Genomic DNA, 16,102 nt, shown 5'->3' with positions numbered 1-16,102 from the left:
CTCAACTCTCTCAGATAGCCCGAGGTCCAAATTCAACTATTAAAAGTCGACAAGCTTTTGCTCTTTCCGAACGATTGCCTTTAGAAATCTTTTGTTTCAAGTCATCGAAACGTGACCGAAGGATAATCCACAAGCGTCGATATTTGCGAAAGCTCCATTTCGGATGGTTTGTTCAACGAATCAATTTACGTGGTTCGTTTTGTCAATGACGGATCAATTGGCGGATTATCAGGTCTCCCGTGATGACGAAGCAATCGATTGAAGAGGCGGACTATTACAACCGGATGATTTCAAGTGTCGAACGATTCACATTTATCTGTTTACCTGGTTTCGATCGTCCGATGCATCAAATTCAATTGTCTGGGAAAAGTGAACAATTGCGGGCACTGCATGATATTAGTTGCAGTGAATTCACAAGGTGATAATATTGATCTATGTTTAATACAAATGATTTGATCCGACTACCTCAACTGATAGTTGATTGATTGGATCTTCGATTGAAGATTAAAGTAGATCTATTGTCTGATTAATTGTCTGAATAGGGAATTAGAATCAAAATGTGTTCGAAAATATATTTCAAAAGTAAGGTAGAAGAGAAACAAATTACCACGCGTCGAATTACCACGCGTCAAATTACCACGCGTGGAATTACTACGTATTGAATTACCACGCGTCAAATTACCACGCGTGGAATTACTACGTATTGAATTACCACGCGTCAAATTACCACGCGTGGAATTACTACGTATTGAATTACCACGCGTCAAATTACCACGCGTGGAATTACTACGTATTGAATTACCACACGTCGAATTACCACGCGTCGGATTACCACGCGTCGAATTACCACACGTCGAATTACCACGCGTCGAATTACCACGCGTCGAATTACCACGCGTGGAATTACCACGCGTCGAATTACCACGCATCGAATTACCACGCGTCGAATTACCACGCGTCGAATTACCACGCGTGGAATTACTACGCGTCGAATTACCACGCGTGGAATTACTACGTATTGAATTACTATGCGTGGAATTACCACGCGTCGAATTACCACGCGCGGAATTACTACGTATTGAATTACTATGCGTGGAATTATCACGCATCGAATTACCAAGCGTCGAATTACCACGCGTGGAATTACTACGCGTGGAATTACCACGCGTGGAATTACCACGCGTCGAATTACCACGCGTCGAATTACCACGCGTCGAATTACCACGTATTGAATTACTATGCGTGGGATTACAGCGCGTTGAATTACCTCGCGTCGAATTACCACGCGTCGAATTACCACGCGTGGAATTACTACGTATTGAATTACTATGCGTGGAATTACCACGCATCGAATTACCACGCGTCGAATTACCACGCGTGGAATCACTACGTATTGAATTACTATGCGTGGAATTACCACACGTCGAATTACCACGCGTGGAATTACTACATATTGAATTACTATGCATGGAATTACCACGCATCGAATTACAACGCGTCGAATTATACTTGCAAATAGATTAGCAAAGAAGAAACAAATTATACCTGAAAGTAGATTATAAAAATAAATATGCAAAACAGAAACAAATTATGGGAGTTTTTGAGAAGAAACTAGATTTACTTGTACCGTGTTTTATTCGTCGAAAAAACATTACAAAGCTTCTTGTATACAAACATTCTTACAAAATGTGTGAAGTAAAAAAGTTAAATGCATGTTTTATAAAGCATGTTCCTCGTTGTCCTGAGAACAAATATTTAAGTATATCTGTTTCCAAAAAAAATTTTGAACAAAGCTTTGATTTTTAACCTCAACTCCCAGAAAATTATAATTTATATGAAAATTTCAGTAAAATATGATTTAAAGAGATCAAATTTATAGAATCTTTTTTACTACTATTTAACTTAACCTTCAAATGAATTGGCTGGCTGTATAATTTTCAAATTTTTGTATACTATTTTTTAAAAATATTTAAGTAACCAATTTCAGTCGATTCTCAGTAAATTGCCACAATTGCCATCCTCCGGTTAAGTTTCTGTAAATATTTATAATCTTCAGAAATCACACATCTCTTCAATCGCAATCACATTGTCCATAAGCTTTCAACCAATTGTCCAATTTCTCCCGGTTCTTCACCAACCATTTGATGTTATTCGATACAGTTTCCAAAGCTTTCGCTCGGTTCATGGCGCCAGCGCCAGCGTCTGGGTACTTCGCGAAGAACGCCTTCATTTCTTCCAAACGAGTCTCCGTCGCGAAGGTCTTTGTGATCGATGGAATCAACGAACCGAGGTATCGATCGTTCAAGGTGTACCTGTTCACTAGGAAGTCCCAGTTGGATCGTACCCAGTCCCACACCAATGGTGTTCCCAGAGGATTCTCAGATATGGCGGTTAAGCAGTTTAAGAAGTCCTGAGAGCGGACGTAGTTCTCGTCTGTGGCTGTTGTGATGAATCTGAAACGAGAGAAGGTGAGGATTTAATAGATGAAGATGTGACTGCTACATTTAAGAATGTTCTAGTTCTAAACTTTAGATGTAGACTTGAATTTTTATGTTTTTGAATCACTAAATATAGCAAAACAAAACCACTTAAATAAATATATATCCAAAACAAAATTACTTGTTCAAAATCCAAACAGATCGTATGGCAGTCAGTCCCTTCAGCAGCATCAGCTTCTCCGCAGCGTCGCTCTCAGCGACAAACTTCTTGAACACGATGTTCCACGAAGCTTCATCGCCAACGTGATGCATTCCTGAAACAAAGAAACCAATAATTACCTGTTCTTAAAACAATATCAGCGGACTATAAGCAATTCACCGTAATAATAAACTAGGCTGCGAATGTCAGGATGCGGACGAACATCCTTGGGGTTCTCTGTCCAGTTCTTGAACAATTTTCCAGCGTCCTCCAGGCACTTTCCGTGCTCCACCGAGCAGGCCAGTCCGAGAATCGTCGTTCGAAGTTTCCTGAGTAAGAACATAGATGACGTGATGGAATACGCTGTTTAATTGTTAGAGAATGTTTTTTTATAAGGAAACGTACAAATGAATGCGATCCTCGCTGCTGTCCACGGTCCACCCTACTTCTTCGTAGATGGAGCTCACCAAATTTCTTACGTATTGCTGAATGAAAAAGTTTATTTAAGATATAGTTTAAGAAGTTTAGGCCAACAAGTTTAATTTAGTTTAACGAATTTAGCTCAACAAGTTCAGCTTAGTTTAATAAGTTTAGCTCAACAAGTTTAGCTTAGCTGCACAGGTTTAGCTTGAGAAGTTTGATGTACGTTGAAAAGGTGTACTAGAAAAATGTACCTTGAATTTTGCTGAGGAGGGGGTTGACGACAATAGGGTGTCGATAGCAGTCAATTTGGAGGACGCAACGCTCCACGGAATGGGGTGGCTTTCTCTGGAGAGATACCCTGTCATATTCATCGCTATTTCATATTCGAGCTCTCCAGCGCTTGCTAAGCTGAAGGAGTCTTCCAGAAGATGCGCTCTGTCCGACACCGACAATCTCTGTAAACGAGTATCATTGTAACATTTAAATATTTCAATCATACCTAATTTTATTTAACATTGTAGCGCAAAATTTAGTGGTGAAACTTCAGAAAAATACCATGCTCTGATATCGAGTAAATTTTGCAAATAAGCTCTTTGTTACAAAAGAAGATATTTCTAAATGTTTGCAAAATTTGATCAGAACTGAAACATGATGGTATTTCAAAATTTTCCCAAGTTATGTACTATTAAATAATGTATTGTATTTATAAGAGACGTTCATCCTTTTCAACTGATTATGTGTAACTGATAAATATGTGAAAATATGTAACTTGTAAACTAACTTAACCTAAAAGATATGTACTGTTGGTAAGTTAGGTAGCTACTTTACCGTGTGAGCAGATTGGAGAAGTTTGTTGAGAGCGTTCCATTCGCTCGTCTCGTAATTCACTCGATAATAGCCGACTTCATCCGCATTGAACTTGATCCATTCTTGTGGCTCCTTAAACTCGATCAGTACTGCAAATAAATAGCCACTTTTAGTACTTCGTTATGTTTACTAGAGGAAAATTCCTTCAGTAGGAATATATAGATGAAGCTAAAATGAAATAGCAAGATTTGAAAGATAAAGAATAATTACAGTAGCTGGCATCCTTGTTGAACCACAGAAGCGCAGGTTTGGATGTTTTGTTGGAGATGTAAGTGATGGGTATGGTCCACTTGTACCTTTAAAGTCAAATAATTAGTTTTCAATTAATACGTAGTTTAACCAGTACTCATTGTTAAAAATATAATGTTGCATTTATAAATCTTAACAACTGAATTATCAAATGGTCTTAATAAGTCCATTATGGTTTTAATAAGTTAGTATTAAATCTCACCCGTATTCCGATTCTGAAACATCGAACTGAGCATCCGGATCAGCGAGGAATCGCTTCTGAGTCAGCATGTAATTATTGCCCGTTCTCTTCACGTTAACAACCGGAAATCCTTTCTGTCTGGTCCACGTATCCATGATAGCAGTTACGTTCAATTTATCCGGAGAAGAGTCTTGCAATATCTTGAAAAGATCAGCGGTCTCCGCGTTGTGATACTTGAATTTGTTCAAGTAGGCAGTGATGGCACCGTAGAACACGTCGGGTCCTATGAAATTTTCCATCATTCGAATGACCGAGGAACCCTTGAACAAAATGGACGTGCAATTTAGAGCAAGGGAGAATTATTTCATTTAATTTTGGTGGGTGGAGTTACCTTTTTGTAAGAGATTTCGTCGAAGATCGCTGTTATTTCGTCGGGGTTGCTGACTGTTTGAACGATCGGGTGAGAGCTTAATTTCGCGTCTGTTACGAAGACTGAGTGCATTTGTTCGACGAGGAACATTTCCATCTATAAATAGTAACACAATTTGTACACTTTTTGACGATTAGGTAGAACAAATATTATTTCGACTTGCAAAATATACTGATCGTAATGAAACTAGAGGTTAATGACTTTGAGATCTGCAAATTTTGCAGATTGCAACTTGAGATCTGACAATTAAATTTATTTGGAAGAAAATTTATATTCAAATATTTAAAAAAATTATTTGTACTCTACTTCTTGAATTTCCAACATTTTAGCAATATCTAAGGTAATCTTTTAAATAAATTATAGCAGCAGTAGAAAAAGAAACTGCATAGATTTACAATTTTATTAAAGCTTGACAAATACGGTTAAATAAATAACTAACCAGACCCCAACCAGGGAAAACGCCATCAGCACTTTTGTATTGCATGAAGGACGCAAAACCTTCGTTCAGCCACAAATCGTTCCACCAGGACATAGTGACTGAAAAATGACCACAAAGAATATGAAAACCCCTGTAGAAGTTTAACAAAAACAAGTATTTTTTAAGTATTAAGTATTTGGGATTCAGAGACTTGATTATCGATGCTCACCCAAATTTCCAAACCACATATGAGCAAACTCGTGACTAATTATAGTGAGGATGTCATAGGTCTTTGAAGTGGCACTCGACTTCTCGTCGAATAATAATCTTGCTTCTCTGTATGTGACAAGTCCCCAGTTTTCCATGGCACCGGATACGAAGTCTGGAATGGCCGCCATGTCTGAAAAGATCAAAGTTTAGAATAAACATCAATTTATATTTCTGTTACAATACAAGAAGAAGTACAAACTTATAAGTCAAACAAAAAATCAATTAAAAAACGAAAAGTAGAAAAAGACTCACCAAGTTTTGGCAAAGGATAATCGATGCCAAACAGCTTGATATAATATTCGATAATCATCACACCAACATCGAGAGCAAACCAGCCTTTCTGTTGCTGATCTCTGGTCGTATATACGCTAACCGGAAACTGACGGCCATCGAGACCGTTCGCCATTTTGGTGAGCGCCACGAAATCGCTGACTATAAAACAAGCTAAGTACGTGGACATCGGCACGCTTTTAGCAAATGTCACCGTTGTTAATCCTTGGGATGGTTGATTCATTTCTGTACACTGAAAATTGAAATAAATATTGAAGTAAATTGTTAAACGTAAGTTGATGAAAAATCATAAGTTGATATGGTTGAAAGAAATGATGGGGTAACATTGCTGGTGTACCTCGGAATTCATGTTTGATAAGGCATTGTACTCTCCGGTTGGATGTACTAGTTTCACCGTGAATTCCGCTTTGAACGCTGGTTCGTCGAAACATGGAAACGCTCTTCTTGCGTATGTTGGTTCGAACTTTGATGTGGCGATGTATCTGTTGAAAGAGTAGACTGTGGTGAATTTTCAGATTGTGGATTTGTTGATGATGTACATTTGAGAATTCTTGTTATTCGGAAATTTGGGAAAATGGATGCTTAGATATTCGGGAATTTAGGAATTTGGAAATGTAGAAATTTGGAAGTTTGGGAATTCGTGCAATAAGAAATTTGGAAATTTAGGAATTCGTCAAATTGGAATTGTTAAGGAAAAACACGGATCAATCAGAGCGCGGGGATTGCGCGTGGAATTACCACGCGTCGAATTACCACGCGTGGAATTACCACGCGTCAAATTACCACGCGTGGAATTACCACGCGTCGAATTACCACGCGTCAAATTACCACGCGTGGAACTACCACGCGTCGAATTACCACGCGTGGAATTACCACGCGTCGAATTACCACGCGTCGAATTACCACGCGTCGAATTACCACGCGTCGAATTACCACGCGTCGAATTACCACGCGTGGAATTACCACCCGTGGAATTACCACGCGTCGAATTACCACGCATGGAATTACCACGCGTCGAATTACCACGCGTCGATTTACTACGCGTGGAATTACTACATATTGAATTACTATGCGTGGAATTACCACGCATTGAATTACCACGCGTCGAATTACCACACGTCGAATTACTACTTATTGAATTACTATGCGTGGAATTACCACGCGTGGAATTACCACGCGTCGAATTACCACGCGTGGAATTATCACGCGTCAAATTACCACGCGTCAAATTACCACGCGTCGAATTACCACGCGTCGAATTACCACGCGTGGAATTACCACGCGTCGAATTACCACGCGTGGAACTACCACGCGTCGAATTACCACGCGTCGAATTACTACGTATTGCATTACTATGCGTGGAATTACCACGCGTCGAATTATCCACGCGCCGAATTACTACGCATTGAATTACCACGTGTCGAAATTCAGGAACTCAGCAAATTTGGAAATAAATTTGCAAATATAGAAATTTAAAAATACAGAAATTCATCAATTAAGAAACTCTTGTTCGACCCCAAAATCCTCACCTAGTCCTATTCTGCGAGTCAGTATATTTGCTCGAATAGAACCCAACAATTTTATCAGGTTGCAAAGCGCCATTGAACTCGATACTCAAATTATAAAGTCCCGTATGCAGTTCATTCTTGGTCCCCACCACGAACATCTCGTGTTTCGGGATCTGTACAACATCCAGCACCTCCAACTCATAATTTTCCTCCCTATCATATGTCTTCAACACCGTAGACGTAATATTCAGTTCCTTCTGATGCAGCGCTATGAATCTCCTTGTATCCAGAACATCAATCAGTATAGTGACTTTGCCCTGGAAGGTGCCCTTGTTCAAGTCCGGATGCAAATATACATCATAGTGCAAGGGTTTCACTTCCTTCGGTAAACGGAACGACAAATCGGAGATGGTGTCCTTGTTCATTGTGGTAAAACCTAAAAAAGAAATAAAAACATACGGGATAAAAATAAGAGTGTCAGCAGGGATATTGCTCGAAGAGGATCAAGTAGTGTTTTGCATTCTTGTCGCAAGATAAAAATGTTTGAACGTGTGAGATAAGCTGACAATACCGGTGGAAAATTCCTGGGCAATGTGTTTGCGGCAAAAATAAACGGCCGAAAGTATTCTGCCTCGGGGCAGAAAGAAACATTTTAAGCTTAACGCCATTTGTGCACTGGGTTTATGCGATTTTAATTATAGAATCCATTCGATTCGTTGAGGCTCGTTGGCGGGCAATTTTGTTCCATAGACTTAATTCGTTCTGTGATCGCTAAAATAAAAAGGGATACTTCTGCTTTACATTGCTGGTATTTATTATTGTTGTGACATAGGGCTGTAGGTATGTGTAGGCTGTAGATATTGAGATCTAGGAGATCTGGGGATATAGGGACTTTTGGTGCATCGACTAATCCATAGTGATCTATGTATTCGGATCGAGGGATGTAAGGACATAGGGATTTGAGAATATAAAGCATTGTGGATCTGGGATATTTCATAGCAAGTTTTCGTTCCTAGGGAATTTTTCTCCCTAGAGAAATAATTAGGATATTTTCAAGTGTGGATGTGGAAGTCTAGGGGATTTTAAGGTCAGCAAAAATTTGCACCACAGTTTAGGATTTTAAGGAATTTGGAAATCTAGAGATTATGATCTGGGAAATTGGATGATCTAGGGAATTTGTGAATCTATGGACTGAAGATTTGTGGAGGATTTGAATATCTAGGGAATTTGAAGTTTTAGAAGATTTGATGTCTGATAAATTTTGAAGTCTAATTTAGATGTGTGGTAATTTGAGAATCTAGCAGATTTAGGATCTAGGAAGAATATGACTCTAGATATATTGCATAATGCAAACTTATGGATTTAGAAATCTAGGGATATAGAGATATTTAGAAATAAAAATAGTAGAAATGTAAAGATCTAGAAATATAGACATAGGAGATAAGGATCTAGAAATATTGATAAAAATATATGATATGTAAATTTAGCAATGTAGGTCGTTAGACATAGAAAGGTATAAAAATCTAGGGATATACAAAATAGTGTTAAAAAGCATCGAAATTATTTATAAAACCAATGAACTATCATATGGAAGTATTAATATCGTTATCAACATTCAACGTGTTATCATTAAACTGCCAATTTTCGAGCGGTACTCGATATTGGATAATACTTGATAATTTCTAAAACTTCAATCTTCATAAACTGGAATCTGAAACTTTGTGTGATGTATTAAGAAATATTAAATCAACATGTACATAAAATATTAAATAATATTCTGCTATAACACATTAAATAAAAAATTACAAATAAATATATTACAGCAAGTAATCCCTTAATATTCGATATTTAATAACAACTTGAACTACAAGTTAATCACAATCAATAATTCATGTTTCGGATAATAGTTACAAAGACTAAAGTAGTAATGGGTTTAAACGACTTTAAATTTCCCGCCAATGACAGACCGGACTGTGAGTCATGAGTACACTAGGCACACTTGCCGACACAAAATTCACTCACGGTATTGAAGGACGGCTGCCTCGACTTTTTGATCGACAAGCACCAGCAACGTGGCCAGACATGTGCAAATTAGGCTGAGGATACAGCAAACGCTGCAGGTGAAGCAAACGAGACCACTTTCGCGATGCGTCGTTTTCCTTCTTGGAGTTGAGTAGGCGACACCGCGGTACTCAGCGCCACTCGAGCTGCGTTTAGTCGCTTTCGTCGCCATTCAGTGCGCATGCGTCACTTATATGGAAAACGAACTATACCTGGAACATTGCGTCTCGTCTTTAATTAATTTATCCACGAAGCATCAAGATCACTGGAGAAAAACGTTATTACAGTGTCGGTTGCTTTCCGAACGATTCTTTTCGAAGGAGAAAAGAAACCCCGACTTGGCGGGAAATTTGAACGTGCGAATGGTGAAAGAGCGCGGTGCGAGCGAAGAGACAGAAATTGGCAGTGCGTTTAAATTGAATTCATTCGACACCTGTTGCTTCGAGTCTTTGCAACATTTTTTTTTTGAATATACTTTTTCTCGAATATACTAATATACTTTTTGAATATACTTGAAGATAAAAGGTGTTATGATGAGCTCAGTTTATGATGGGCTCAGTTATTAGACAATTTTTTAATCGATCATCCTTGATTGTACAAGAGTTTATGATCCATCACTTTAAACCGGTTATTTCTGTTCTAAGCCGTTCAAAAGTAACGTAACCGGAAAAGGAGGTCGAGCAAACGAGTGTTATTTAGAGCAGGAAAAACAGAACGGAACATGCATTCCGGAAAACTCACGCACGAGACACCATTGACGCAACCGTGACTGTCAACACTGAACGAGTTCACTTTGATTATTGAATTAGTTCTCTCTTTTCTTGCAGGATGCGTGGCCTCCAAGGTGACCCGCAAAATTGAATAATCGTCGACGGAAGACGGTGAACTTACTCGTGAACGGTCGCGTGACACCGTCGGTATCGATTTTTTGTTTCTTCGCAGTTATTTTATAGCGTCGGTTAATTTGTTACTCGAGATCTGTATGGAGATGATGTATTTTTGGAATTTTAAGGCTATTCAATTATCGATGTTCTTGATTTTGATATTACCAGATATCTATACTATGACTGGGATATTGTTAGATTTATAGATATTGTTAATCCTGTAAGATATGGTATCTCTTTACGATATTCACATATTTCTGTCTTTATATTTTTACGTTTTTGATTTTCTGAATATTTATGTTTTTGGACTTTTGTTTCCCTAAATTGGTCTGTCCCTAAATCTGGGTATTTTTAAATTTTTACATGTTCTATAAAATTTAAATATTCATAAATTCCTATGTCAATAAACCCTATATACCCAGATCTCTATGTAACCTAATCTAAATAAATTATTATAACCTATAATAATTACTATTAATAATAATAACCTAATCTTAAATTACTATAACCTATAATAACCGAACCTTAAGTTATTATAACCTATAATAACCTAACCTTAAATTAATATAACCTACAACAACCTAACCTTAAATTGTTACATCCTATGGTAACCAAACTTTAAATTATTATAACCTATAGTAACCTAACCTTAAATTGTTAAAACGTATACTAACCTAACATTAAATTGCTATAACCTATAATAACCTAACCTTAAATTACTACAACCTATAGTAACCTAACCTTAAATTAATATAACCTACAATGACCTAACCTTAAATTGTTACATCCTATAATAACCTAACTTTAAAATATTATAACCTACAGTAACCTAACCTTAAATTATTGTAATCTATAATAACCTAACTTTAAATTGCTATAACCTATAATAACCTAACCTTAAATTATTACAACCTATAGTAACCTAACCTTAAATTAATATAACCTACAATAACCTAACCTTAAATTGTTACATCCTATAATAACCTAACTTTAAAATATTATAACCTACAGTAACCTAACCTTAAATTGCTATAACCTATAATAACCTAACCTTAAATTAACATAACCTATAGTAACCTAACCTTAAATTATTGTAACCTATAATGACCTAACCTTAAATTATTATAACCTATAATAACCTAACCTTAAATTACTATATCCTATAATAACCTCACCTTAAATTATTATAACCTATAATAACCTAACCTTAAGTTACTATAACATATAATAACCTAACCTTAAATTAATATAACCTATAATAACCTAACCTTAAATGAATATAACCTATTGTAACCTAACCTTAAATTATTATATCCTTAACCCCTGCAATCTCCATATCCATAAATCTCTATATCTCTAAACTCTAATATTTCAATATCCCTACATCCCTAAATCCCAATACTCAAATCCTTAGATTCTTCTCAAAGATATTAATACTAAAAAATTTCTCAACAATTTAACACTGAACACGCTTGAAATGTGTACAATCGAACGAAACTGCCTATTTGTTTTAAAGTCCTAGTGCGTCTCGGTTTTTGTCCTTCGAGTTAGAGTTTCACCGTCGTTTCAAGGATGCTGGTTAAAATTCCTGTCAACGCGCTCTGCCGATCCGTGTCATTGCTTTTTCTGTGACCTTTTATTTTGCAACATTCAAAGATTGACAAAAATTTATTGGTAACATTTGTCAATTTTTGTTGTTGCTGAGCACCGTTTTATTTTTGTGATTATATTATTTGACACGTTGCTTGAGTCACAGGTAAACTCCACAATAAATTAAATATTATTAAATGGCAAAATTAAAAAATGTGAAATAATTGTTCAATAATATCGTATACTATATTGTACTACTAATCATGCAATATAAAAAAATTTATTAAATTAAAAATTTGAAGAATAAAGTTTTCAAATTTTTTACCCTTTATCTACACAAGAAATTTTCCTGCTAAAATACAAAATTAAATATTTATAATCAATTCTATGATTAATAAAATAATTAATTTTTCTTAAAGAAATTAAACGTCTTCAGTTTTCGTACGTTTTAGTCACCCTCGATTAAAAATAAGACCCTCGATTATAAACAATTATAACAAATTTTAACAAACAACATAATTGTTAAATGACATAATTAAATGACTTAATTAATTGAATGCACTACCTGATCTTTCAAGAAGTGGAAAAATCTTCACACGTTGTTTCACTTTCAATCCGATCACGAAAGCGGAGAATCGATCATCACTTTCGTTGTTCTTCGATCGGTTATCGAACAAAGACTGCCATAAACTGACCGGTGGTGAAGTGACCACTTCTCTTGCTCTTAATTGAAAGTAACGGGAATACTAACTGCATGCATATTCTCCAGTTAATTGGCTGAAATTGATAACGCAAAGTTTGCGTTCATTAACCAGCCACCAGTGATGTCAAGTAAAAGAATAACCTTGCTCGCATTAATGATAACCTCGGTGCGCAGTCGGACTGCAAAATGAATCTTTCTACATTTATTTCTTTTACAAAAATAATCACTATTAATTACCTCGAAGAAATGCAAAACATTAGTACATACTTTAATTTATAAAACGCTGCTTTACGACGTTTGTTTAAAATTAATTAACCAAGACTGACAGTGTTTACGTTTGAAAAATAAAAGAACGAAGATGAATGTTTGTACGTGTTTCATGTTTCATTATAATAATATGTAACTGAGTAATTGACAAATGTTGATAATTACAAACGTGTGGTTCAAAGTGAGATGTAATGTAGGTTTGGTTATTTTTTAATGGAAAGTGTTCGTTTAGATGGTTAAGTGAGTTATATATATAATGAAAGGTGATATAATGTGTTATGACATTATTTGCGATGATATAACGGGTTGATTACTTGATGTGATGGGTGGACAACGTGCTGACAGTTTGATGCGTGGTCTAGACGAGGAATTAAGTAGCTGATGCATTGAATATACAATGCGACGAATGTGCAATGCGTCGACTATACAACGCACTAAATATACAACACACTGACTATTCAATGTGTCGATTTTACAACGCGTCGAATATGCAATGCGTCGACTATTCAACGCGTCGACTGTGCAACGCATTGACTATTCAACGCGTCGACTTCTCAACGCGCGAACTATTCAACGCGTCGACTATGCAATGCGCCGACTATTCACGCGTCGACTACGCAATGCGCCGACTACTCAATGCGTTGACTATACAACGCGCCAACTATTCAACGCGTCGACTATTCAACGCGTCGACTTCTCAACGCGCGAACTATTCAACGCGCTGACTATTCAACGCGTCGACTATGCAATGCGCCGACTATTCAAAGCGTCGACTACGCAATGCGCCGACTACTCAACGCGTCGACTATTCAACGCGTCGAATTCGCAACGCGCCGACTATTCAACGCGTGGACTATGCAACGCGTTGACTATTCAACGCGTCGACTATGCAATGCGCCGACTATTCAAAGCGTCGACTGTGTAATGCGCTGACTACTCAGTGCGTTGACTATGCAACGCGTTGACTATGCAATGCGCCGACTATTCATCGCGTCAACTATGCAACGCATCGACTATTCACGCATCGACTGTGCAATGTGCCGACTATTCAATGCGTTGACTATGCAACGCGTTAACTATGCAATGCGCCGACTACTCAATGCGTTGACTATGCAACGCGTCAACTATTCAACGCGCCGACTACTCAATGCGTTGACTATGCAACGCGTTGACTATGCAACGCGTTAACTATGCAATGCGCCGACTATTCATCGCGTCAACTATGCAACGCGTCAACTATTCAACGCGCCGACTACTCAATGCGTTGACTATGCAACGCGTTAACTATGCAATGCGCCGACTATTCATCGCGTCAACTATGCAACGCACCGACTATTCACGCGTCGACTGTGCAATGCGCCGACTATTCAATGCGTTGACTATGCAACGCGCCAACTATTCAACGCGCCGACTATTCACCAAGTCGACTGTGTAATGCGCCGACTACTCAATGCGTTGAGTATTCATCGCGTTAACTATACAAGCAGTGACTATACAACGCGCCGATATTCAACGAAACAATCAATTAATGTTAACGTTAATATTAAATAAGTGCATACAGAGTTAAATGTACATATAGGGACTTCATACGGCAATATAGTGAGACTTCACTATATCTGCATCTTGTGAATGCATGTAAAATGTAGAAATGGAACAGTGATTTATTTTTAGTGCAACAAATAGTATATTTTTGCAACAGGAAAGTGGAAAATTTAAGTATTGTTGTTTTGTTTAAAAGAAAGATTTCTAATAAACCCTTATTGATCTCGAACGGATTTATCATGATGAATGCGATATAAAAGAATTAACGTATCTTGAGAAAAACTTCCACACCCATAAAGAATGATAAGTTTCTTACAATTTCAAGATAAACTGAGATAAACTAGTTAATTATATCGTTTTCCAATTGGATCGTTAATATGAATTAACGACACGAGAAATTACTTGAACGATAAATTTAATACGTTTTCTAGTTTATTGATCTGGAAATGTTTAGCTTGGAACCATTGACGTAACTATAATTTTTTTGCAAATATAATTAGGTCTTTTACCATAATTTTTTACTTATAATTTAAAATTTGGATTTTTTAGCTATAATGTTAAATAAGAACAGTATTTTATTTTCTTTATTTTGTATCGATTGTCCCGGAATAATGGGTTTATTTGTATAACAAAATTTTACGGAATTGATTAAGGTTTGTTTAGCTACGCCAATGTTCGAAACTGTGAAATGAAAGTCACGCTGCGAGAGATCACCGCTTTATCTTTCAATTAATCATGTTTTATCGGGTGTTCGATAGCAGATAATCACAATTTGAATCTAAGTAAAAAACATCTATCTCAGTTTTCTAGATTCGTCTTCTATCGTTCAGTATTTGTCAATAAACTTTCTATCGCTGAAAAAGTTGGTTCACTTGCTTTTTTCCTTACTTCGTTACTTCACAACGTTACAAGTATCCAGGGAAAGTAATAAAAATACAAATTGAAACATTTGCAAGTGTCTGAAGACAAACACATAACTTCAAACATCATAGAGAAGTTTCATAACGTTGACATTCGTTTTGAGCAAATAAAACACATCTGAGTAGACACAGAAACTAATCCACGAATATTATGAAATCTTTAAAACTATAAATTTTTATTGTAAAATAAAGTTATTTTTAGCGTTGTTTTAGTTTTACTGAATTTATATTTAAAAATAAATATTTAGATAAATAAGTAAATATTTTAAAAGATAAACATTTGAATAAATATTTTAAAAGATAAACATTTGAATAAATATTTTCAAAAATAAACGTTTAAATAAATATTTCTAAAAATGAACATTTAAATAAATATTTAAAAATAAATATAGATTTATTGATAAAATAAATTGTTTAATCATAAGTACTGATATAAAATAATTCTACCTAGTAATTTATAATTTTGCAAATTTTATATTGCATCAGTAATGTGAATCTTCTTATTAAGGGATGAAAATTATAATAAATAAATGATACAAAAATTTCAAGTTACACAATGAGGAAAATCTGAATACATTTTTCTAATGAAATAAATTGTTCAATTACGTTTATGAAAATTAAAATTTACATTTTTATAAATGTTTCACCCCCTCTGTATCCACCCCTGTCAAAATGTTTAAATACGTAAATTTAATTGTTATAAAATTGCAAATGGTAATGATAGCCATTTTGAAAATTTTGGAGGACAGTTATTCATGTCGATTATGTATTATTTATTTTTAAAAGTGATCTAAACAAAAATTACAAAATAATTGGACTTCCTTATTATCAATTAATTCTACCAATTAATTTAATACTCTC

General features: G+C 36.0%; 1 protein-coding gene across 2 annotated transcripts; it reads right to left on the bottom strand.

The window, feature by feature from the left end:
* Nucleotides 1–1,616: 1,616 nt before the first annotated feature.
* On the bottom strand, nucleotides 1,617–12,528 carry LOC100878673 (glutamyl aminopeptidase). 2 transcript variants are annotated; one of them, XM_012286724.2, is made up of 16 exons: nucleotides 12,375–12,528; nucleotides 9,297–9,547; nucleotides 7,296–7,710; nucleotides 6,104–6,248; nucleotides 5,728–5,998; nucleotides 5,435–5,605; nucleotides 5,227–5,324; nucleotides 4,749–4,883; nucleotides 4,379–4,677; nucleotides 4,138–4,223; nucleotides 3,889–4,016; nucleotides 3,312–3,515; nucleotides 3,043–3,122; nucleotides 2,818–2,966; nucleotides 2,620–2,752; nucleotides 1,617–2,453 (listed from the first exon to the last, which is right to left on the bottom strand). In XM_012286724.2, exons 2-16 carry the CDS (start codon nucleotides 9,505–9,507, stop codon nucleotides 2,072–2,074), a joined length of 2,907 nt encoding a protein of 968 aa, XP_012142114.2. In that variant the 5' UTR covers nucleotides 9,508–9,547; nucleotides 12,375–12,528; the 3' UTR covers nucleotides 1,617–2,071. The 2 variants fall into 2 exon arrangements, with proteins under 2 accessions (XP_012142114.2, XP_003703933.3); XM_003703885.3 differs by lacking the exon at nucleotides 12,375–12,528 and adding an exon at nucleotides 7,846–8,045 and having other exon boundaries at nucleotides 9,297–9,438.
* Nucleotides 12,529–16,102: the final 3,574 nt, after the last annotated feature.

The sequence above is a fragment of the Megachile rotundata genome, chromosome 7 (genome assembly GCF_050947335.1).
Source record: "Megachile rotundata isolate GNS110a chromosome 7, iyMegRotu1, whole genome shotgun sequence".
Classification (NCBI taxonomy): domain Eukaryota; kingdom Metazoa; phylum Arthropoda; class Insecta; order Hymenoptera; family Megachilidae; genus Megachile; species Megachile rotundata.
This window is presented reverse-complemented; position numbering and strand designations above follow the sequence as displayed.

Excerpts from the sequence above, each read along its gene's own strand:
- LOC100878673 (XM_012286724.2), bottom strand. The coding sequence starts at position 9,507 with ATGGCGACGAAAGCGACTAAACGCAGCTCGAGTGGCGCTGAGTACCGC. Across the intron at positions 5,606-5,727 it reads TTATCCTTTGCCAAAACTTG|ACATGGCGGCCATTCCAGAC; the intron begins GTGAGTCTTTTT and ends TGATCTTTTCAG. Across the intron at positions 4,017-4,137 it reads CAACAAGGATGCCAGCTACT|TACTGATCGAGTTTAAGGAG; the intron begins GTAATTATTCTT and ends ATTTATTTGCAG.